Raw genomic sequence first — 21,689 nt, 5'->3', positions numbered from 1 at the left:
AAATCTCCATTTTGTTCGCATTTTGGATCAACCTGATTCTGAAACTAATCAATCTTATGATACGCCTTTTTCCGAACTAGATCAGAAAAGTTTTAAGTCTCCGATCAAACATTAACTAGATCAATCCATGAACTATCTTCGTGTAAATTAAGTTTAAGGAGAGACATGACACTTGCGGAAAAGAAGGCCTGCTATACCCAGAATATAACTGCAGGACGCCAGGCCTGGCATATATGTAGATGTCTGCATCAATCTCAATTTTCCACCCAACAAGCTGCCCCAAGGACTGACGTGTATTCTTATCGGCCACGCGTGCAATTGGCGATTCCCAGGCTTAGAGGCAAGTCCAAGGTGCAGACCAAAAAGACCTCATCTTTAATATGAGTTCGATCATAATTCGACGCTTCAGACCATCAAATACATATCTGATAAATGATATTTATGGTCATTGGTACTTAGGGATTTTGGATTTCTGTGCAAGCTTCTGGACAAATATGCCATACCCTTGCTAAGAGTATCATGCCTCTTTGATGCACATGAACACTTTGAGCGCACACCCGGTGGCAGTTCTGGAGGTGAGGTGAGTAGTAACATTCCCCTCAACCCTATGTTGCGATGAACGAAAGAGTTTCCTTTCAGGGTTCCTTAAATGCCGCTGGCGCCTCCCTCTTCGGCATCGCCTCAGACATTGGCGGCTCCATTCGTATCCCGAGTCTATACTGCGGCATCTTTGGCCACAAGTCGTCCGGCGGAGTGGTATCAGTGGGCGGTCATTTCCCCAACTCGATCGCCGAGGATTTTGAGCAATATCTGGTGGAGGTACCCATCAGTCGTTTCGCCGTGGATCTACCTGATCTCCTCGAGGTGATGGCTGGCAGCGAGAAGGCAGCCACACTTCGCTTGAGGGAACCCTTCCTGTTAAGCCAACTGAAGATCCACTATGCCATGGGGTTCGAAGGTATCAACGGATGGATGCATCAGTCGGTGGAGGGGGAGATCCAAAACGCAATTCGCAAGGCTGTGGTGCACTTGAAAGCCCTCGGTCTGGATGTGCAACGCGCCAAGCTTCCAAGCCTCGGCAACTCCATGGAGATGGCCCTGGCCGGGATTGCAGGCATGCACCAGATGGACTACCTGCTGGAGGCCGAGCCAACGGAGGGGTCGGGCAAAGTGCGCGAGACTCTGGGCGAACTGTTTCGCAGCATCCGCGGTCAGTCGAGTTACACAACCAACGCCCTGATCTTTGAGCTTATGCGCCGCTGCCAGGCGTTTGTGGGAAGACCTCAAATGGAACAATACCATGCGGAGTCCAGGGCGCTCATTGGAGAGTTCAGTGTAAGTGGCCAATTAGCGTGCACGCAATCTCCGATGATGTCTAATGCCAATTTGTATTCCAACATACAGACATTTCTAGGGGAGAACGGGGTTCTCCTATTCCCCACCATGAGCTCGCCGGCCGCCAGGCACAAGTGGACAGTTTTGCCGTTGTGGGGCATCGACTACACCCTCATCTTCAACGTTCTCGGCCTGCCGGTTACGCATGTGCCAATCGGAGTTAATAAACAGGGCCTGCCGATAGGATTCTCCGTAATTGCGGCGCCCCATCAGGATCGCTTGTGTCTGCACCTGGCCGTGGAATTGGAGAGGGCCTTTGGCGGTTGGCAGCCACCCACTCCACACGAGTTTGATGATTAAATGAACGTTGAGAAAGAACTCTTTGAATATCCATCGAAATACAGTGTCTGTCCCAGTGGTGGATGAAATTGTACCAATAGCAATTTATGCTGGAATATGGCATCTTCTCGTATTCCTGGGATCTCGCGTTATCAGGATATTTAGAGAGCCACATGGCTGTAATATGAAACAGGCAGTTAAAAAAAAACGCAAAAGTAAAATACATAATTCCAGTTACAACCAGTTAAAACTATTAATTAAACTAAACAATAAAGCATAGAGTACAGGGTGGAACCTACCAGTTAACATTCAGCTACCTTCATTCTTTTGACAGGACGACTTTTCCTTAGGCGGTGCCAGTATAAAGAAAACGGGTTCTGTCGATTGAGACTTGAGTTAAGAGTTGATATTGCCAAATCTGGCCAAATGTTCGCAGTGTCTGCTCGATTCTGCCACTGCAGTGGTGAATAAAAAGTGAATAAAAATTTCCCGCTAATTTGGTCGCAGGAATCAGCTGACTAATCAACTGACTTTGAAGCTTGATCAGAATGACAGGGTTGCATTTTTAGCAACAAAATGTATAGATTTTTTATATAGGGATTCTTCTTTCAATATATTGAAATATAATTAATATTTGCTTTAACAAAATTGCCACTTATTTGGGAATTCCGCCCAGTGTGCGCTGCTTTAAAAACTTTTTGCCGGTTTTCCTACACATCGGAAATTCTTGAAAGCATCGTGGGTTTATATATGTATTCATCGATAAAAATATAGGTGCTTTGGAAAAAAACTTCAGAAGCATATCGAGCATTTGGTCACATTCGTATAGTTTTTTCTAAAAGTTCGTCGCACCACATTACGAAATTACAATTTATTTTCCAAAAGGAAACTAAAATATATAGTTTCAAGTCAAGTATGGAGGCGGAATTGGTGGAAATAATTGGCGGTATCATGTGCACAGATACAAGGCGAATCCACGAGTGCACTGAAGCTTTGGGCCAGGCGTTTAAGAATCCGCAGACCCTGACAGGGCTCTGCCAGATTCTGGTGTCGCCTCGAGAGACACCAGTCCGCCAGATCGCAGTTCTCCTGATGAATAAGCGACTCCAGAAGCTGCATCACTGGCAGATGGTGGCGCCCGAACAGCAGGAGGAAATAAAGAGTTGCATGCTCCAGGCATTGATAGGAGGAGAGGAGCAAAAGGGTGTAAGGAAAGCGATTGGCCAGCTCATTGGAACTTTGGTGCGTCATGAGGCGGATAAGAAGGACTCGTGGTTGGCTGATTTGCTGGCACTCAGTTTTCAACTCTGCAGCATGCCCGATCCAAAGAAGAGAGTGCTGGGGGCATCCATATTCTGTACGCTGACCGATGCCGCCCCAGATCATTTTCTCAGCCGCATGCCGGAGGCCTTTGAACTCTTTTCCAGTGTACTGGTGGCAGCCCAGGCCAGAGGAGATATGGCCACAACCACTGTAGCCAATATGATGATGGGAATGTGTTTCCTGGTTCCATTAGTTGACAGCCACACAGAGGAGAAGCTGGAAAATATCGTGCCCCTGACGCTTTTTGCCCTGCAGGCATTTGCCCAAAAAGGAGTCGTGGCCGAATTCACTACCGGCTTTGACATGCTTGATTCCATGGTCGAGAATACCCCAAAATTGCTCAATAAGAATATACAGAACGTCGTTGAGTTCTGCCTGGAGACTTTGAGGAACAAGCAGTTCGTGCCTCCCATCCGTATTAAGGTGGTGCACTTTGTTGAACGCTTAGTGAGCGTAAAGAAGCGGACAATCGTCAAACAGAAGCTGCTAGGGCCCATCCTGGTCGCCATCTTCGAGATGATCTGCAGTGAATTCGACAGCGATGATGAAGAGGATGACTATTTCAAGGGAACCTTCAATAGTCCCGGCAGCGCGGCCACCCAAGCCCTCGGTCTCATGGCTTTCTACCTATCGTCAGAGAAGCTTCTTCGAGCTCTTCTGCCAATTATCGAGCCATCGCTCCAGAGTCACGATCCACTGCGCCGTCGCGGCGCCTTCATGTGCATAGCCGTCATCTCCGAGGGTTGCTCGGAGTACATCCAACGGAACAATCTGGAAATATTGCTGAGCCTCATCATCCAGAGGGGCGTTATCGATCCGGATTCCCGCGTGCATAACGTGGCCTTCTTTGCCCTGGGACAGTTCACAGAGCATCTGCAGCCCGAGATATCCACATTTGCACCGCAGATAATGCCCGTGCTGCTCGATTTCATCCATCAAGTGGTTGTGGAGCTGAAGATGACCCATTCGGTGGAGCCCAACAGGATAAATCGAATCTTCAATGCTCTGGAAGATTTATGTGAGCACCTTGAAGATGAGATTTTACCACATTTGCCGGTGCTGATGGAACGGTAATTTATAGTTTCTATTGCCTATTGTGTTCATATAGTAATCTCAAATTATTCTCAGTCTCTTCGAGTGCATGGACCAAGAGAACCACGTGCAAATTCGAAAGCTTGCCCTAATCTGCATCTCAGCGGTGGCCAGTGCATCGAAGACCAATTTCTCGCCGTACTTAAATCCGATTGTGCATATTCTGAGGCACTATCTGGTCTATGAATGCTCCGCGCCGCTCAATGAGCTGCGCATTCAGGCCATAGATACACTGGCTTCAATCGCCAGTTCTGTGGGAAAAGAGAATTTTACTCATCTCGCTGATTGTACAGTGCAGTTTTCTCTGACAATGCTGGATCAGGGTCCAGATGATCCTGACCTGAGGCGTGCCATCTACTGTTTGCTTGGCGGACTATCGTTCGTTTTGACTGATAATATGGTAACTGCGTTCCCAAGGATTGTGGAACGCATACTTCAGTCGGTGGCATCTACCGAATGTGACAATGAATCCAATAATCATGATGTGGACGATGGTTCGGATGACTTGCAGGTGGAAAATGACTTTGTCTTTGAGAAGGAGGAGGCCACATTAGTCTTGAAGGATTTTGCTGTGAATTCAAGGAAATCCTTTACGCCCTACCTTACGATGGCATTCGAAGTGGTGGAAAAAAATATTGATCATAGCCAGGAAGTCATCCGCAAGGCATCCATCGAGGCCCTCTGCGCATTTGTGATTGCCCGCGGCGATACGGCCGACATAGACGGCGTGAAGCTTGCATGCACCATCCTTATGCCAAAGTTTACTCAGCTTATCAAGAAAGACGAGGAGCCGGACGTAGTCTGTAAAATACTGGAAGAGCTCGGCGAGCTATTCAAGGCCGTCAAGAAAGCGGCTTTGCCCTTGGCTCAACTGGCAGAGTCTGTCGTTGGGGGCATCACAGATGTGCTACTCAGTAAAACGGCCTGTCAGTACAGTGAGCACGTGAACGATGGCGAGGGCGAGGGCGAGGCGGACACCGAGGAGAGCGAGTTCGATGAGATGGTTATTGAGAGTGCTGCCAATCTCGTGGTCACGATTAGCTACGCTCTCGACCCGGAGACATACTCAATGTATTTTGGACGACTGTACAAATTATTATTGACCCAACTGGTAAGCGTAAGATTTCGCTGGTGATCCGCAGATCTAAATAACATTCCGTTTTTGCAGGAAAAGGCTAAGAAAAACGATGATCTAAATCAGCGTACTCTTGTTTACGGCGTCCTGTCCGAGTGCATCCGGCCGCTGGGCATCCGTGTGGTCACCTATTTCGATGACCTCTTGCCCGTGTTCCTAGAAGGCTCAACCGACTGCCAACCCAAGGCGCGCCATTGCTGCTTCTTCGGCCTGGGCGAACTCGTCTATAATGCTGAAGAAAATTCTTTTAGCTCGTTTTCAGTGATTTTGCAAGCTCTCTCCGATGCGATCGCCAGGGAGACTGATGCCTTTGCAGTGGATAATATCTGCGGGGCTCTGGCACGCCTGATTATAACCAATTGCAATATTGTGCCTCTAGGTTTCGTGCTGCCCGTTTTTATGCGCAATCTGCCCCTCCGCGAGGACCCCGAAGAGTATGACATAGTGCTCAAGGCTTTCCGCGTCCTCTACATGAATGCGCGTCCTAGTGTTGTCGATTTCATTGGCCAGATGGTGGCCGTCACCCTTAATGCGCTCGTGAATGGGGCACTAAGCGATAGCGAATCCACTGCCAGTGCTGTTTCCTTCGTGAAGGAACTAAAGAACGACTATCCGCACCATTTTAACAACGTGGCCAACACATGTAGCAGTGCGGAGGTATTGGAATTTGTTCAGAATCTACTCAATTAGGCAGAAGCCAAATTTGTCATATATGTGTAGCTGTTCGTATATATTTCTCTAATTAATTGTTACATGTTTCTAAGTTTATAATTCTCAATAAATACTAGTAGAACAGCCCCCTTATAAGATTTTAGCGATATTATATTTTCACAGTTTCCTGTGTCGTGTCCACTGTGCGTTCAGTGGCTCTGTGGCGGGAGCTGCGGGATTTTCCTGAACTAAGAAATCCCGCTAGCCTGCGCGGAACGTTAGTTAATCGCTAATGCTAATGTTAAATGTCTATCTTAATTCGATGCTAAAGAATTAACGGAAATTCAAAGATTGTTGTCGATGGCCAGGTGGATGGATGACGATTTCTTGTAAGGTTCGGAACTTGCAAGCGGTGCGCTTCTGTCTTTCGGTCTGTCTCGAGTACGAATTGGCAGATCTACATACATACATATATACTGAATGGTTAGTGGTCCAACACAATTGAACAAACAGCACATATATATACAAATGCGCAATAGCAGTAAAATAATTTTTTTTACCAGGTATTCGAATAGCTTAGAGATATACATATGTAGATTCTTTGAAATTCTTGAATTGATGCCAAAATATCGGTTGTCTGCCCAATGTGCAGTGGGCTGAATTGAATTTACATTTTACATTCTACACTGGCGCCCTCAACTTTAGTTCACATATCCAACAATCAGCGGCCCTGTGCTAATGACATGTAAGGAACATGTAACATACATGTCGAATACGTGGAAACAATTAAATCTCCATTTTGTTCGCATTTTGGATCAACCTGATTCTGAAACTAATCAATCTTATGATACGCCTTTTTCCGAACTAGATCAGAAAAGTTTTAAGTCTCCGATCAAACATTAACTAGATCAATCCATGAACTATCTTCGTGTAAATTAAGTTTAAGGAGAGACATGACACTTGCGGAAAAGAAGGCCTGCTATACCCAGAATATAACTGCAGGACGCCAGGCCTGGCATATATGTAGATGTCTGCATCAATCTCAATTTTCCACCCAACAAGCTGCCCCAAGGACTGACGTGTATTCTTATCGGCCACGCGTGCAATTGGCGATTCCCAGGCTTAGAGGCAAGTCCAAGGTGCAGACCAAAAAGACCTCATCTTTAATATGAGTTCGATCATAATTCGACGCTTCAGACCATCAAATACATATCTGATAAATGATATTTATGGTCATTGGTACTTAGGGATTTTGGATTTCTGTGCAAGCTTTTGGACAAATATGCCATACCCTTGCTAAGAGTATCATGCCTCTTTGATGCACATGAACACTTTGAGGTTCGACACCCGAAGGCAAGTCAATTTCTAAAAAGAATGCCACTTATTCACTTCCGAACTATTGGCAAATATTTATAGACGTGCGAAGTATAAATAGCAACTAGCAAAGCTCTAAAAAAATCCAAATAGAAAAGAAGAAAAAAAAAAAAAAATGTACTTAAAAGGATAAATACACATTGATTGGGGAAAAGAAAAATAATGAGAGAAAATGCATCGGTGTCGGCGCGGACTGTGGTTAATTGCTCTGATAAATGGACGGCACGGTAATTTCGCAACTTCGGGACTGCGGCGACGACATGGATGCCATGCCGCTTCCTCGAGCACCGCGCTCGGAGATCTCGATCTCGATCAACCTTGATGTTGATTAATAGGTGCCGCTCTGCTTGGCGCATCTATTTTGGTGCCGTCTCTCACTGCCTGCCAGTGTCCCGTCCCGTTGTCCCGTTGTCCCTGTGCATGTGCATCTCATCTCTATCGGTTAGCTCAGGGTCCACGTACCATGGCATGGCATGCCAATTGTCTTGCGTCGGTCCTTCTAGGGTTCGTTTCTATTTTCTGAACTCTCTGCGATGCGAGTGAGTCGTCGGCCACCGCAGTGGACAAGGAAGTGGTGGGGCCGGGGCCCGAATTTCCCACTACTGAAGCATATTGATTGGCCAATTCTTGTCACGCACATTTGTTTATCATTCGTGTGTGTGTGTGTGTGGGTCTTTCTCTTATCTAACTCTGGCTCTCTTTCAACATCTCCCCTACGATGGATATTTTGGGTTGGAGAATGGGTGAAACGTTACACTTCCCTCAGTATCCTTAAGAAATAAACCTACTTGATGGACTCTCCAGCATTAACTTCAACTGTAGAATGCATCAACTTCAACTACCTAATCGAAGGGGCCTCATGTGTCGCATGCACCCCAAGATCTCGAACTTCTCTCATGCTGTGACCAGAACAAAGAAAACGGCTTATATGGATCGATTCGAGATGATTGCCTCGCACTAGTTTCGCGCATCTCTTTCTCTGAGTACTGCCCTGCCAGCTAGCCAAAATCTCTTCGAGCGAGAGCCCCCAATATAAAGGCACTACAGACCGCACGGCGTGCCATTTGTTGTTGAGTCTAGCCGTCAACAAGAATCGTCAACGTGCGAATTAATTCTAATTACATCCTTTCCTTCGCCTAAAAGGTGTGTGAGTTTTATCGCTGGGAGGCTGACAGAATCAAGGATACAGAATCACACAGAACCGATACATTCCAGGATTATTTCTTAACATTTAAGTGGTGCCAAAGAAGCACAGAATCCATCGTCTTCTAAAGGGCATGATCTATTTATAAAGTGAAGATTAATCGGATTGACGAAAAAAAGATCAGCATTCGCGTAAATTCCAATTAGTTTGATTTTGTCAATTTGGGTTCTATGAACTTTTCGTAAAGGACACTTTTAGCTCGATAAGTACGAACAAATTGACAGTGTGATTGCATTTTTGTTTCCAGATAATCAACTGCCAAGATGTGTGACGATGATGCGGGTGCATTAGTTATCGACAACGGATCGGGCATGTGCAAAGCCGGCTTTGCTGGTGATGACGCCCCACGTGCTGTCTTCCCATCGATTGTGGGTCGCCCACGCCACCAGGGTGTGATGGTGGGTATGGGTCAGAAGGATTCGTACGTCGGTGATGAGGCTCAGAGCAAGCGTGGTATCCTCACTCTGAAATATCCCATTGAGCACGGCATCATCACCAACTGGGATGACATGGAGAAGATCTGGCATCACACCTTCTACAATGAGTTGCGTGTGGCCCCCGAGGAGCATCCAGTATTATTGACAGAGGCCCCCCTCAATCCCAAGGCCAATCGCGAGAAGATGACTCAGATCATGTTTGAGACCTTCAACTCCCCGGCCATGTATGTTGCCATCCAGGCCGTGCTCTCCCTGTACGCCTCCGGTCGTACCACTGGTATTGTGCTGGACTCTGGTGACGGTGTCTCCCACACCGTGCCCATCTATGAGGGCTTCGCCCTGCCCCATGCCATCCTCCGTCTGGATCTGGCCGGTCGCGATTTGACCGACTACCTGATGAAGATCCTCACCGAGCGCGGCTACTCGTTCACCACCACTGCCGAGCGTGAGATCGTGCGCGACATCAAGGAGAAGCTGTGCTACGTTGCCCTGGACTTCGAGCAGGAGATGGCCACCGCTGCCGCCTCCACCTCCTTGGAGAAGTCGTACGAGTTGCCCGACGGACAGGTCATCACCATTGGCAACGAGCGATTCCGCTGCCCCGAGGCCCTGTTCCAGCCTTCCTTCCTGGGAATGGAGTCGTGCGGTATTCACGAGACCGTGTACAACTCGATCATGAAGTGCGATGTGGACATCCGTAAGGATCTGTATGCCAACTCTGTGCTGTCCGGCGGTACCACCATGTATCCAGGTAAGCCCTGCTCATCCGTTGCCGTTGCCCTTCCTTGATGCTTACTTGTGCCGTTTGCCCCCAGGTATTGCTGATCGTATGCAAAAGGAGATCACTGCCCTGGCCCCATCGACCATCAAGATCAAGATCATTGCGCCACCTGAGAGAAAGTACTCCGTATGGATCGGTGGCTCCATCCTGGCCTCTCTCTCCACTTTCCAGCAGATGTGGATCTCGAAACAGGAGTACGATGAGTCCGGCCCCGGCATTGTTCACCGCAAATGCTTTTAAATCTTTCCCACGTGGCGAAAGACTTCCAAAGGCAACAAAAACCAACAGCAATACCCTCAACGACAGCGGGCCGCCCCCGAACACCGTCGGCTCGCACAGTGATACACAAGAGCATCGCACAATTATCATCCATTTAAAATTTACAACAGCACAGAGGCAACCTCCTGTTGCCAGAGCACATCCTTCACTGAAATTCACTCAGCAACAGAACCGGGGATTTTTATTATGAAGAACAACTTTTGGTAGAGTAGAAATCGTCGGTGTGTGTAGCGTCTAAGAACATGAGACAACATCTACAATCAAATGTATATCAATGAGCTTTCAGCCCCTAGTCAGTGTAATGAAAGCCAATTATATATCTTCCATTAAAAATATGAAATACATACTTTAAATAAATAATAAACTTTTCTATTACCATCTGGTGTACGAGTACTTCCCCACAAATGAAGGTGCAAGAGCAGTTTGGTTGGTAAACAGCTTTTAAATTCCTTTAATTCACATTAAATATTTTGTTAAAAGACGTTCTTGTATAACTAATAACTTAGAATGTAATACGAAAAGTATCAAAACATACAGCGAGGATACTTAGTACCGGGACTTAGGCCATAGGGATATGATGAATTCAACATTAACAAGTAAGAATGATATGGTCGAGGCTATCCGACTATGCGATACCCGTTACTCAGATTGTTTTTCTGTGTCACAGCTGTGGAAGTGATTTAGTTTCAATTTGAAAAATATGAATCACTATCATAGTGAGATGACAAGAGAGAAGAATAATCAAAAGGCAAACTTTTATCTAGATACTTGAGCATCACATATCAATGCTTGATCTTCGAATGGTATATCTCAGACGGACTGACAATTAAGTATGTGCTTAGATCGATCCTTCTTAAGTATACTTTTTTGGATCGTAAATGCCTGTTTCTTACACACTCGTATATTCCCTTTCACTCAACGAGCACCGGGTATAAGTAAAGTATAAGGTTTGGCAGTGACTGTTATTTATTTGAAACTGTTCGTTCGTTCCTTCAGCAGTGTGTTAGTTAGATGAATAGTTTTGGCTTGTGCGGTTGGCTTGCATTGGATTGGGTTGGGTGTTTCTCCTATATAATATGAGTATTTCGTTTTAGTTACCATTCGTAAGCACCTAGTACATTAATATCTCTATATCTCTACGTGGGTTTCTTAACTAATTAATTGCGTAGCTTAACAAATACAATTATTGTACAGACCAGCATTGCAACATTGTAAGCATAAATAAGCGTTAAATATACTATCTATTGGTTATTGTCCAACATATGGATTGTATTTTGGTCAACTCAATCTTAACGAATAAATTATACGCTCATATCCCCAGGTAAGTATGTACACACCTTATTGCTTTAAATGGCCATAATGTCTACGATCTAATTTCGGGCAAAGTAATATTATATGTACACGTGCTCCCAAATTGTTAATATTGCAGTTTTTGCTTTGTTCGGTCTCCTCTGACACGACCCGATTCCTTATGATGATAAATCCTATCTAATATTCGAGAATACTTTAAACGATCGTCAGTGGGTGGTGCTGCGGCTGGCAGCGGCTAGTCCTCGTTTGAAACGGGAGGTCCATCGTTGTAGGTGGCTGGTAATGCTTGGCTAGGGTTAACCCTCGGACATTTCCGCAGCAGGAGCTACTCGTTTGGAATGGGAGGGCATTGCTCTGAGGTTAACCTTCGTGGTCCTTCCCGGGACGTAGACCCGATTACCGGGGGAAGGAATAACAATTTACCACGTACTTTTGGACCTCGGCCAGACCTGGTTGGGTTCGGACCTTTAAAACTGGTTAATACTTTCAAATGTAAATTTGTAAATTCAGTGCATTTGTCCCACACACGTCATAACACGTCGAGGTAAAGTCCCGCCTCGGGAGAAATGAAACAGCCTCCGCAATAGCCCCCGCAGAATGCTCTTCGCGTCAGCTTCGCGGTGTCAAACTGTAGGGAAAGATCATCGTTAGAGAACGGAACGGCATTGATCAGTTTTTGTGGCTGAGACTAGTACTTACACCACTGCTACGCTTCATTACCACCCTGTTGCCATGTGTGTTCCAAACGGTGCCGGGGCGCATGGCAAAGCCCGTACGCTCCAGGTTTATGGAGAAATCCCCCTGCGGACATTGCATATTACGGTTGTAGCAGTCGCCCGCCGACCCGAGCTTCTGGCGTTGACCTCGCGACTCGGCGAACTCGAAATCATTATCGATGATCCGCAGATCGGTGATGTTCAGGCGCAGCTTGCTGAAGTGCGTACGCCCGGAGTTCTGGTCATTGTAGTACTCGTGCTCCCGGGACGCCGGCGGACAACTATTCATCAGCTTGGTCTTGTATTCGTAGTAAATGGAATAGTTCTCCTGCGGCTCCACGCTTATGTATTCGCGCGGCGTCAGACTGTTCATGTGATGGCAGTAGATGCGCACCTGCTGCAGCCGCACCATCAGCATGTACTCGCCATCCTTGTAGATGCCATGCATGCGCTGCAGATCCTTGCAGCTCTGCGGTCGGCGGGCGCTCGTCATGCTGCTGCTGCTGCTGCTGACACTTCGCCTCCTGCAGCTGGCCGGGGGCAGGCACTTGTGCTTCTGCGGCTTCGATCTGGTGGGACAGGCTATGCGACCCATTCGAGAGTCGAAGCAGAAAACTCTTCGCGTCTCGTAGCCATCGCAGTTGCACTGCGAAAAGAGAATTGAACGTAGTACCTGTTTGTCTTACAGTCTTTCGGGACTTACCTCCGAGATGACCTTCGATTGCCGACGCACACAGTTGTTGCAGATGCGCCGCTTGGTTGGACGCTTTTTGGCCGCGCAATGGCCCTCCTCTATGCTGTCGCCCTGCCAGGATTCACAGCGAACGTAGCGCGTTTGGTACTCCTCGGAGCAGTCCGCCGGGCAAGGCGTCCAGTTCGAGGTAATCCACTTGCAGTTGATCTTGCACGTCTTCGTGGTTGTGCGGAGTGTTGGCCTCCGAACCTTTCGGGTTAGACAGTACGAGTCATTGATGTACACCTTGCGCTTGGGCGAGCCCGGCACTTCGGGCTTGTACACACGTGTACAGCGCTGGAGCTTCCTCTTCTGCCCCTCGCCACACTGCACAGAACACTGCGGAGGAGGTACAATCAGTTTCACAATGAGACTTATCCATCAGCAGGACTCACCTCACTCCACTCGCTGGTGTACTTGATCTGGCAGCAGTTGCGCACCTCCTTGGGCTTCCTGTTTCGATCACAACCGATCCCATAGGGATGCGAGCAGCTCACGGAGCGGCTCTTCTTGCACCAATCATTGCAGTCGCCCCAGTCTCCAGTCACCCAATTGTTCACCGAAACTGCATTCTGTATTTGGGTTGGGTGTATTGGCATTAGCATAGGTGTCCAACGCATGGAGAGTGGCTGATAACACTTACCGGTGATTCTGTATAGACAGGACAGGGCTCGGTGTTGCAGAAATGGAGCAGCTCATTGTACTGGTGTTTGGTGCGGGGACTGCACAGATCGTCGCTGACGTGGGCATTGTGCAGATAACACCGCACTTCGCGCTTCTGGGTGCCTGTGCCACACGACTTGGAGCACTGTGCCGCCAGAAATGAGAGACAGTCAGATGAAGAATTTCAGAGATGTCAAGGACTACTCACCGCTGTCAATTCCGAATACTTCCAGCATCCCTCGCGGCACTTCTCATGGTGTACCACCTCGAACTTGAGCTTACAATAAGACATATCCACGATATTTGAACGCTGAATATCCGGGAATGTCTGTATGCAGTTGAAGTTCTTCTCGCGCGTTCCCAACTCCCCGCAGGACGCCGAACACTCTGAGATGCTCGTGACATTCAGACTAGAAATGCAGGGAAATCAATAAGATGAAATCCATACAGATTTTCGGATATTTCGACAACTCACGTTAGACGACAATCCATGTTGCAGCTAAGATCCTCGGCCATGGATCGGGCTGTGGCATCGCAGAACTGCGGCGCCACCTTGAGTCCCTTTGTGGTGCTAACGCAGGCTGGCTGACGATACATTCTGCCCTGGCAGAGCGAGTCGCAGGTGCTCCACGCCTGCATTTCCCAACGATAGATCTCGACCTCCGTCGCCTCAGCGGTCATCGGCTTGTCAATGGTGTAAGAGTACGAAATCAGTACTGTGTCGTGTTTTTTGGCCGGACTCAGGTCAATAGAGATGATCTAGCACCCAAAGATAGGAAGGTATTAATACGCGAGTTCACTTAACAAAGCCTCAAGCCTTTTTTACCTCAACTACTAGATCACGAGACAGCTTCCATGAGTAGGTCGTGTTCACACGCTCCATTGGGCTGTTGGAGCCGTTGTACTCTATCGTAACACCGGCATAAACAAATTTCAACGAATATGTCTTGACCACGTCTCTGTTTAGAATTGGCGCACGCTTGTCATCGCTCAGGACAATGTAGTTTTGCTCCGGATAACCAGGCTGTGTGATGACGATATTTGACGCACCTGGAAATGTCCAAAAAACAAATAAAACCAACAGTGTTATTAGTGTACAGTGTATTATCGGAACCATGGATAAAATATATATTCAATCAATGAACCTATTTGTAATGTTAACTTTGAGAAAACTTGTTTATATGATGCATTAGAACATGGTGAAACAGGCGACCATCCACAATCCATTTCTGGGATGGTCCGTATGGTTTTGCCGTTCCGAAAATTTCCTAGTTATTCCACTATTCACCTGATATATACATATCTAAACCGCACCCTTCTATCGAAGTTTCGCCGATGATTTTCAAATGCACCGTTCCTTGTAGATGTGCTGTGTGGGAAAAGGCTATCATTAACATATGTACATTTGACACCATTACAATGCCATTTGAGCCTTAACCCTTTTAACCCAACCTTAAATTCGACTCGGAAATAATTGGTCATGGCAACAACACTTTTTGCTTTCGTGAAAACATCTAACGCATAACAGCACCGACTGTGCTCGTAACATACGCGTAATAGAACATCTGGGTTAAGACGTATGTTTCCCGCCACATATAATTCAAAATGTAGTGGTGGACGGTGGCAGTGGGAATCGATGTTTCACATCTGAAAAAAATCCCACCGTTCCTTGTAATTTATACATAATTTTTGTTAGCTGAACCTCATTTTGGCTAGGAAATAATTGGTGGTGGAACAACACTTTTTGTTTTCGTGAAAACAGCTGACGCACTCCGATTTGGTTATCCGAACGTTGTCAAAAAAAAATTCATTTCTGCGCATAACGGCACGGATTGTATTTTCATAGAATAAATTTCTATAGAAACATAGAAAATAGATCATAGAAAAACTCTCCAAAACACTAATGTGGAAGCACGTAAGTGTTGCCGGCCGTCAGTGTTGCAAAGTCTTTGAAATCGATCTGAAGAAAATATCAAGTTAGGTTATGTTAACCTAGCCTAAGCTGAAGTGCATTCAATTAAAAGTTTTAAACACGTGCTGTGCTGTGTCATTGATTGTATTTAAGAGATTGCCAGTGGCGCCAGCAAGTGATAAGGACTGCGATTTCCAGAGATAGGCCGTAATTAATGTGCGATGACCTGGTGCAGTCTAGTCTGGCCATTTCCGTAGTGGTGCAAATCTACTCAGTAATCAGTGCGTACGTGAGGGTCTTGGGAGCAATCACCTGGCGCCGATGCAACAGCCGCCACCAGCCGATCAGCAGCACAAACACCCCATTCAGAAAGCACTATCAACGGCCATTGGATTGGGGAGCAGCGACAAGTCACGGACCTCCACAAATATGGCGATGGCACATACGGACGTACATGTGTATGGGTATGTAAATGATTTGCTCATTAAGGCCAAAAGGCATACAAATTTACCATTAGCATTTACTTATGAAATTAGCCAAAACATTAATTATATATGTTTCCTTTTTTTTTGGTGCTGCGCTGCTGACAACAGCGGATGCAAATTATTGGGGGTACACACCTTTTGGTATTGTCGTCACATAGTAGAGGGTCTTGGTGGGGTCTTTCAGTTTCAGGAGATCGGAGACGTAGAGATTTCCGGTTACTTCCTCGCATGTGTCGCTTTGCCCCTCGCAAACGCCGCATTTGTCTGTATGTAAAAAAGTTTATAGAGACGGTGAATTTCTGAGCAATTGAGGAACTCATGAGACGCGTACATACCCAGCTTGGCAATCGAGTTTAGCTCATTGTCGCATCCCGCCGGCCTGCAGATGCCGTTGACGCACTTGTCGAAGCTGTCCACGGTGCAGGTGGTGCCATCCGCTACTTTGCTTTTCAGTTTGAAATATGTAATACTATTATCCACGCGGCAGAACAGTTTGCACTGCTTGGACGGTTCTCCTGTGAAGAAAACTCGGTAAAGACGTGCCCCAAAATGGATGTATCCAGGGCGGTACTTACTCTCGTATTTGGGTATCCACTTTGAGGCTGGGCTGATGCCCTGAATGTTGAAGTTTCTTCCGTTCATATCGTAGCACTGCTGCTCTCGGGGATCGGGCGTGCCCAGAGGGCATTCGTGTGTGTTGCACGAGCGGTATTTCTTGCGGCTTCCCACACAGTACTTGCCGCCGTGGTCGGGCACCGGGTCGTTGCAGTCACGATGCGACTCCTGAACACCACCGCCGCAGGTGAGGCTGCAGGGCGTGAACACCGTCCAAGGCCCCCATCCGCCGTTCACCTTGCGCAGCTGGCCCCCCTTCCGGGGCACGCACTTGCCCTTTTGGCACCAGTGTCGGTTTTGGTTGCACGGCGTGCCATCGGCCCAGGGCAGGTTGCTGGAACGGCACTGGTCGTGGGGATTCGTGTGCGTCCGGTTGCACCACAGCCGCTGGCACTCCTCCTCCATGGAGCAATGGGTGCTCTGGTTGCCGTAAATCAGCTCGCACTGGTTGTCCAGCGAGTAGATCTCGCCCGGCAGCCTCTTCGTCTCGTTGGGTATGTACGAGGAGGGTGTGTTCTCCAGACATGACTTGTCCGTCTTTCTGCAGATGATTAATGGCAGATATTAATCAGCACTCTTCCCCCCTTCGATCCACTTACTCTAGAAACTCGGACACAAAATGCTGCGAGCACTTGGACCAAGACCACGGATGCATGTGGATGCCCATAACGCTGGACATGATGTGCATTTCCTTGTTGCTGCCCGATTTCGTATTGTACGGCTGGCATTGCTTGTCATCGTCGTGGGGCATATTCAGGCTATATATAGAGAAATGATTAATCAAAGAGAAGCTGGGGGAAAGATAACTGCAGCGACAACTTACATGTGACCCAGCTCGTGGGCCATGGTAAAGGCAGCGGGCAGGCCAGTGTCTTGGACAATGGAGCAGGATCTGGGATTGCAAACGGTCCCCAGCTCGGCCAGACCCAGCATATGGCAGCTCTTTCCGGGAATTCCCCCGCAGATCGGCTCACTAGAAGATCGAAAGATCGATTATCTCTAGATGCTGATCAGCGCCAGCTCATCCTCTGTCTTACCGCGTTATAAGCATGGCCGTGTCGTAGTGGTAGCCCTTCTGGTTGGCAAAGGTGCAGAAGTGCTTGAGCATTTCGTTGCTGGAGTTGTGTCGTTCATTGCTGTCGGGCAGCAGGATCAGGTTGACCAGCGAGATGCGGATGGAGTTGCCGATGCTGGCGTCCTCGAAGATCTTCGAGACAATCGACAGCAGGATCAGAATGTAGGCGGACAGATCGTCCTTGTGGAACCGGCCCATGCTGGAGTCGACGGCCACCAGCACCTCGAGGGTGTACAGCTGATTGTCCATGTCCGTGTAGTGGCGCTTGCGGCGCTTCAGCTTGCGGGGCACGCTGTCACGCAGCTGCCGCTCAAGCTCCAGCTCCAGTGGCTCCAGTGCGTCCAGGCCCAGCTCGAGCTTGGAGACAGCGTGTCTGGCATTGCGCTGCGAGTGCCGCCAGACGCGGTGCAAGACCTCGTCGCTGCTGGTCTGGTTGACCGGCTGAATGAGCAGTGTGCCGAAACCCGTTTTGATATAACCAGTCTGTCGCGGATTAAGGAGGGGTATTAAGGGGGCTTATTAGTAGTCATATTCGGCGATATATTGATAAGCATAATTTGCGAAATGTAAATGCGATGCAAATGGCTTTGCGAAGGTCATTCTGTGCCACTTGTTGGCCTTACCATGCCGCCGCAGAGCGAAACGGCCACCGCCGAGTGGGAGTCGCCTTCGACGTAGCCCTTGTAGTAGCAGCCCAGATAGTGCTGCTGCTCCTGGTCCTGTTCCTGCTCCTGGTCGCCATCTTCCGACGCTGCCCCATCGGTCCGGTTGCTGAGTATGCGAATCAGGGGTATCATGTCGTTCGGTATGAACGAGGTGTCCTGGTGCAGCACCAGATGCAGTCCGCGCCCAAACGCATGCAGATTGTACTCCGGATGTGGATCCCAGATCTGGTGCGACCTGCTGCGAAACGTGCCCGTCATGCTGAATGCGGGCGAGGAGTCTGCAAGCTCAAGGATGAGAAGGCGTCCAAGAGGGGGGAAATGTTACTCCTCTCACCTTTAAGGAAACTGTTGATGTCGTTGTTTCGCTTCGATTCGAAGAGCAAGTCGTCTTCGTTGAGACTGTAATTGTAGACTTTGGTGGGGACCACAAAGGCACTGAGCTCCTCCTTGCCAATGTCCTCGAAGCCGTCCGCGTCGCTGTTGGGTGGGTCCGTGACTGGGAACAGCAGGGGGGTGACGGCGGGCGGGTACTGTGCGGGCGACTGGTTGCCCTTGGGCAGCTCCAGCCTGGCCTTATGGCCGCTCGGCAGGCCGTTGAAGAACAGGAACAATAAGGCCGTCAGGAAGACGAGCGCACAGGCGTACAGGCAGGCGTGTTGTCGCCAGTGTGTGGACATCTTTTGGCTGCACTTGTACCGGTAGAACCACCATTCACACCTCTTCTTCAGCACGAGCTGTAACGTAGCGAAAAATACAGAGAAAACAGAGGTTTAGTCCGGGACTGTGGTCTGTGGTTTGTGGTTTGTGCTTTGTGGTGCAGAGCTACGTCCATACTGCCGGCATTCTCTCACACCTTCGAGGCGGATTTCGATTAATGGGTGGCTGGAAAGCTGCCCAGATAAGTGCTTGGGCACGTTCCACTCTCCACTGCCCCAACGGCCTATCATGACGGGGGCTGATTTGAGTGATTGACTTTTGAAAGAATTATTGATGAACTGCCGCCGCCGGCATGCCAGATACCACCAGATACCTTGACCACCTGTGAGATACGCAGATCAGACAAATGCAGAGGCAGCGGCAGAGGCAGCGGCAGAGGCAGCGAGGCATAGCTGCCCCCGGCGCTGGCCTTTGGCTGCAGCCCCCGACCGACAAAGCTGTTGAAAACACTTCCTCGCACCGCCAAAAATTTTGCACATTTTGTTTAAAGCAAAATGTTCAAGCGCTGAGGTGTAAAGTGTGCCAGCGGCAATTTTTGTGTACATTTCAAACATAAAACAAATGCAAAAAAAAAAACGAAAAAGTACCCCGCCAGCCACAAAAAAAAAATGGAAAAGAAAAAAAAATTAAATACCACTAATTTGTAAATTTGTGTGAGAGCTCTTTGTTGGCACCTCTGCGATATTGCCTTAGACAATTCATGTATCAGCGAAAATAAATTAAAATTCCCCCGCGAAATTAGCGAATTATTTCCGCTAAATGACGAGACGAAGTATTTTACATAATTTTATGGCAGCTCTGTGAACTCTGTGACCGCCGACACATTTGTTATGCCCCCCGCATCCCCCCTGTCAAATATTGTGGTACCATCCCAGACGATTAGACGATTTTTGTTTGCCAAAAAAGATCTATGGATCAAAGAACACTGATAATTTCGCCGGTGGGGCATGTGATCACATTATTCTAAACAATTTTTTTGCGGTTTCTAGAGTAGATTAGGATTCCGTAGACCACAAATATAGAGGAAATACTACATACATATAAACGAGATCATAATTACGGAATAAACCTTCAACTTGTCCTCCAAAATGTCAGTAGTTATTGACCTCTCTGTCCGTCTTTGTCAGCGCCACCGAAAGCACCATCGAAAAATTAGCTTTTATTGAAAATTGCTCAAGATGATGCGCCATAAAATTCGAATTAACTTTAATGCTTGCGCCCGGTCCTAGAGTTGAGACCGTTTTAACGACCGACCAGAAGATAATCCGCCCAGCCACAGATAGCAACACTCGGGAGAGTCACGTAATTGAAAAGAACTGCCGCATTTTATACGCAATTCCAGCCATGCGATGCCCTTATACTATGTACGAGTACGGGTATTTATGAATGAAAGCAGTGTGGGTGTGATAGCTAATCTAAAGGTTATCTATAGAGATAGCCACGGGTATGATTGCATACTTTTGTGGGCGGGTATTTCCTTTTCAAGAACTGCTTGAACTGCACGAGTGGTACACTTTTATCGGTCAAGCCACTCTGTGTATGCATAGATCGATAGCCAGGCAAAGACTCCGCCGTATCTGCTTGGTGTGAGGCTTATCATAAATTCTATCCAGTGCTTAAATGCCTGTTCAGGCAGATTTGCAATGCAAATCGCGCATGCCGCAGATGCCCCAAAAGATATTCACGGCGCTCTTCAGGCCCAGGCCCAGTCCCAGGCCCAGGCTCAGGCTCTTTATGTATTTAATTAAAGTGCCGTTCTGGCGATCTCTGTTTTTATCTCTCATTGGTTAGTTATGCATGCGTTGGAAGAGCTGCTTATTAACTTGTTTCGGGGCAGCCTTATAAATATGCAAATGCAATGCGTATGGGTAGGGGTATGGGTATGCGTGCCTTTTGCCTTCTGCCTTTATCAACGGCAAGTTAAGTAGCCCCTGGATTTGCCTGTGCCGTTCTTCTTTATTTTAGGGTCTTGTATTATATTTTTGTATACACATCTTCGGATGGTTCATTTCCACTTCGCTTAATTTATTATTAAGGCGAAGTGGTTGCTGGGCTCTCTGACTAATTGACCAATTCGATGGGGCGGCAGCAACAGCAACAGCAACAGAGAAGCATCTCGGTCAAACCTGTTTACACCTGACTGGGAATGGAAACAAACAAGCGATTTGTGTGTCAGCCGATCGCTTTATATTGCCGTGTGCTATAATTTATGCCAATGGCCACAAACTCTGGCCGACACACTGTCTGCAGAGCCACGGCGTCGCTCAGTCTGTCCCCGGGAGCGTCGTGAAGGCCGCCTGGGCACGCAGCATCGAATCGAATCGACCTGGGCCCGCACTCTTCGCCGACACGAATCGTCGATTCATGTAAACCACCTTTGGCCGTCTAATTGGCTGGTTCGACGAGGTGTTAAGTGTCTGCGTCGACGACTGTGACTGCGACTGGTACTGGGACGGGGAATGCGTGCGCAGGCCACGGGCCTGGTCAGACAACGCGGCGTATGCGCAATATTCACTTAATTACACTACTAGTGGCGATGCCAGAGTGAGGCTGAGGCTGAGGCAGCAATTGTCGCTGTTAATTTGTATTTAATGACTTAATTGCATCGCTGCTGGACAAAAGCAGGCGCCCTGCTCCGCATTTGGCCAACGCGCCGTATACTCAACATTTTTGTGTGTTCACTTAACGGCATGGCATTTGCGCATGCGCTCCTCGCACCACATATGGAAACGATCATAAAAATGGGGGGGGAACCCAACTACAAATTAACAAATTAGCAGCCACATATTTGGGATAAATCACAGGCGCACAGAATTATTCGATAGCTCGAATGCACGTCATTCGTTT

The 21,689-nt window shown here is 47.9% G+C and overlaps 4 protein-coding genes across 6 annotated transcripts in view; 3 read left to right on the top strand and 1 right to left on the bottom strand.

Moving 5' to 3' along the window:
• Positions 1 to 536: 536 nt before the first annotated feature.
• Positions 537 to 1,924, top strand: LOC117187458 (fatty-acid amide hydrolase 2-A-like). Its single transcript, XM_033390173.1, has 3 exons — positions 537 to 575; positions 640 to 1,335; positions 1,405 to 1,924. The coding sequence occupies exons 1-3, from the start codon at positions 537 to 539 to the stop codon at positions 1,693 to 1,695; spliced, it is 1,026 nt and encodes a 341-aa protein (XP_033246064.1). The 3' UTR covers positions 1,696 to 1,924.
• Positions 1,925 to 2,482: 558 nt separating this feature from the next.
• Positions 2,483 to 6,026, top strand: LOC108157606 (importin-4-like). The gene is made up of 3 exons (XM_017289734.2): positions 2,483 to 4,067; positions 4,126 to 5,200; positions 5,258 to 6,026. Exons 1-3 carry the CDS (start codon positions 2,590 to 2,592, stop codon positions 5,912 to 5,914), a joined length of 3,210 nt encoding a protein of 1,069 aa, XP_017145223.2. The 5' UTR covers positions 2,483 to 2,589; the 3' UTR covers positions 5,915 to 6,026.
• Positions 6,027 to 8,279: 2,253 nt separating this feature from the next.
• LOC108156493 (actin, indirect flight muscle) lies at positions 8,280 to 10,303 on the top strand. The gene is made up of 3 exons (XM_017287986.2): positions 8,280 to 8,392; positions 8,701 to 9,641; positions 9,706 to 10,303. The coding sequence occupies exons 2-3, from the start codon at positions 8,717 to 8,719 to the stop codon at positions 9,909 to 9,911; spliced, it is 1,131 nt and encodes a 376-aa protein (XP_017143475.1). The 5' UTR covers positions 8,280 to 8,392; positions 8,701 to 8,716; the 3' UTR covers positions 9,912 to 10,303.
• Positions 10,304 to 10,372: 69 nt separating this feature from the next.
• The window catches only part of LOC108156492 (A disintegrin and metalloproteinase with thrombospondin motifs 9), a 33,294-nt gene continuing 21,977 nt past the window's right edge, over positions 10,373 to 21,689 (bottom strand). For 2 of the 3 annotated variants that reach the window (XM_017287984.2, XM_017287985.2), the window contains exons 2-17: positions 18,460 to 18,859; positions 18,084 to 18,403; positions 17,423 to 17,943; positions 17,209 to 17,358; positions 16,985 to 17,143; positions 16,346 to 16,926; positions 16,106 to 16,285; positions 15,906 to 16,034; positions 14,200 to 14,423; positions 13,849 to 14,132; positions 13,582 to 13,783; positions 13,354 to 13,518; positions 13,106 to 13,282; positions 12,681 to 13,049; positions 11,961 to 12,623; positions 11,791 to 11,889 (exon numbers count right to left, since the gene is read on the bottom strand). In XM_017287984.2, the coding sequence (XP_017143473.2) occupies positions 11,791 to 11,889; positions 11,961 to 12,623; positions 12,681 to 13,049; positions 13,106 to 13,282; positions 13,354 to 13,518; positions 13,582 to 13,783; positions 13,849 to 14,132; positions 14,200 to 14,423; positions 15,906 to 16,034; positions 16,106 to 16,285; positions 16,346 to 16,926; positions 16,985 to 17,143; positions 17,209 to 17,358; positions 17,423 to 17,943; positions 18,084 to 18,403; positions 18,460 to 18,859 (4,623 nt within the window). Of the gene's footprint in view, positions 11,890 to 11,960; positions 12,624 to 12,680; positions 13,050 to 13,105; positions 13,283 to 13,353; positions 13,519 to 13,581; positions 13,784 to 13,848; positions 14,133 to 14,199; positions 14,424 to 15,905; positions 16,035 to 16,105; positions 16,286 to 16,345; positions 16,927 to 16,984; positions 17,144 to 17,208; positions 17,359 to 17,422; positions 17,944 to 18,083; positions 18,404 to 18,459; positions 18,860 to 21,689 lie in introns of all 3 variants that reach the window. The other variant, XM_017287982.2, reaches the window with a different exon arrangement.

This window comes from Drosophila miranda, chromosome 2 (genome assembly GCF_003369915.1).
Source record: "Drosophila miranda strain MSH22 chromosome 2, D.miranda_PacBio2.1, whole genome shotgun sequence".
NCBI classification, from domain to species: Eukaryota; Metazoa; Arthropoda; class Insecta; order Diptera; family Drosophilidae; genus Drosophila; species Drosophila miranda.
This window is presented reverse-complemented; position numbering and strand designations above follow the sequence as displayed.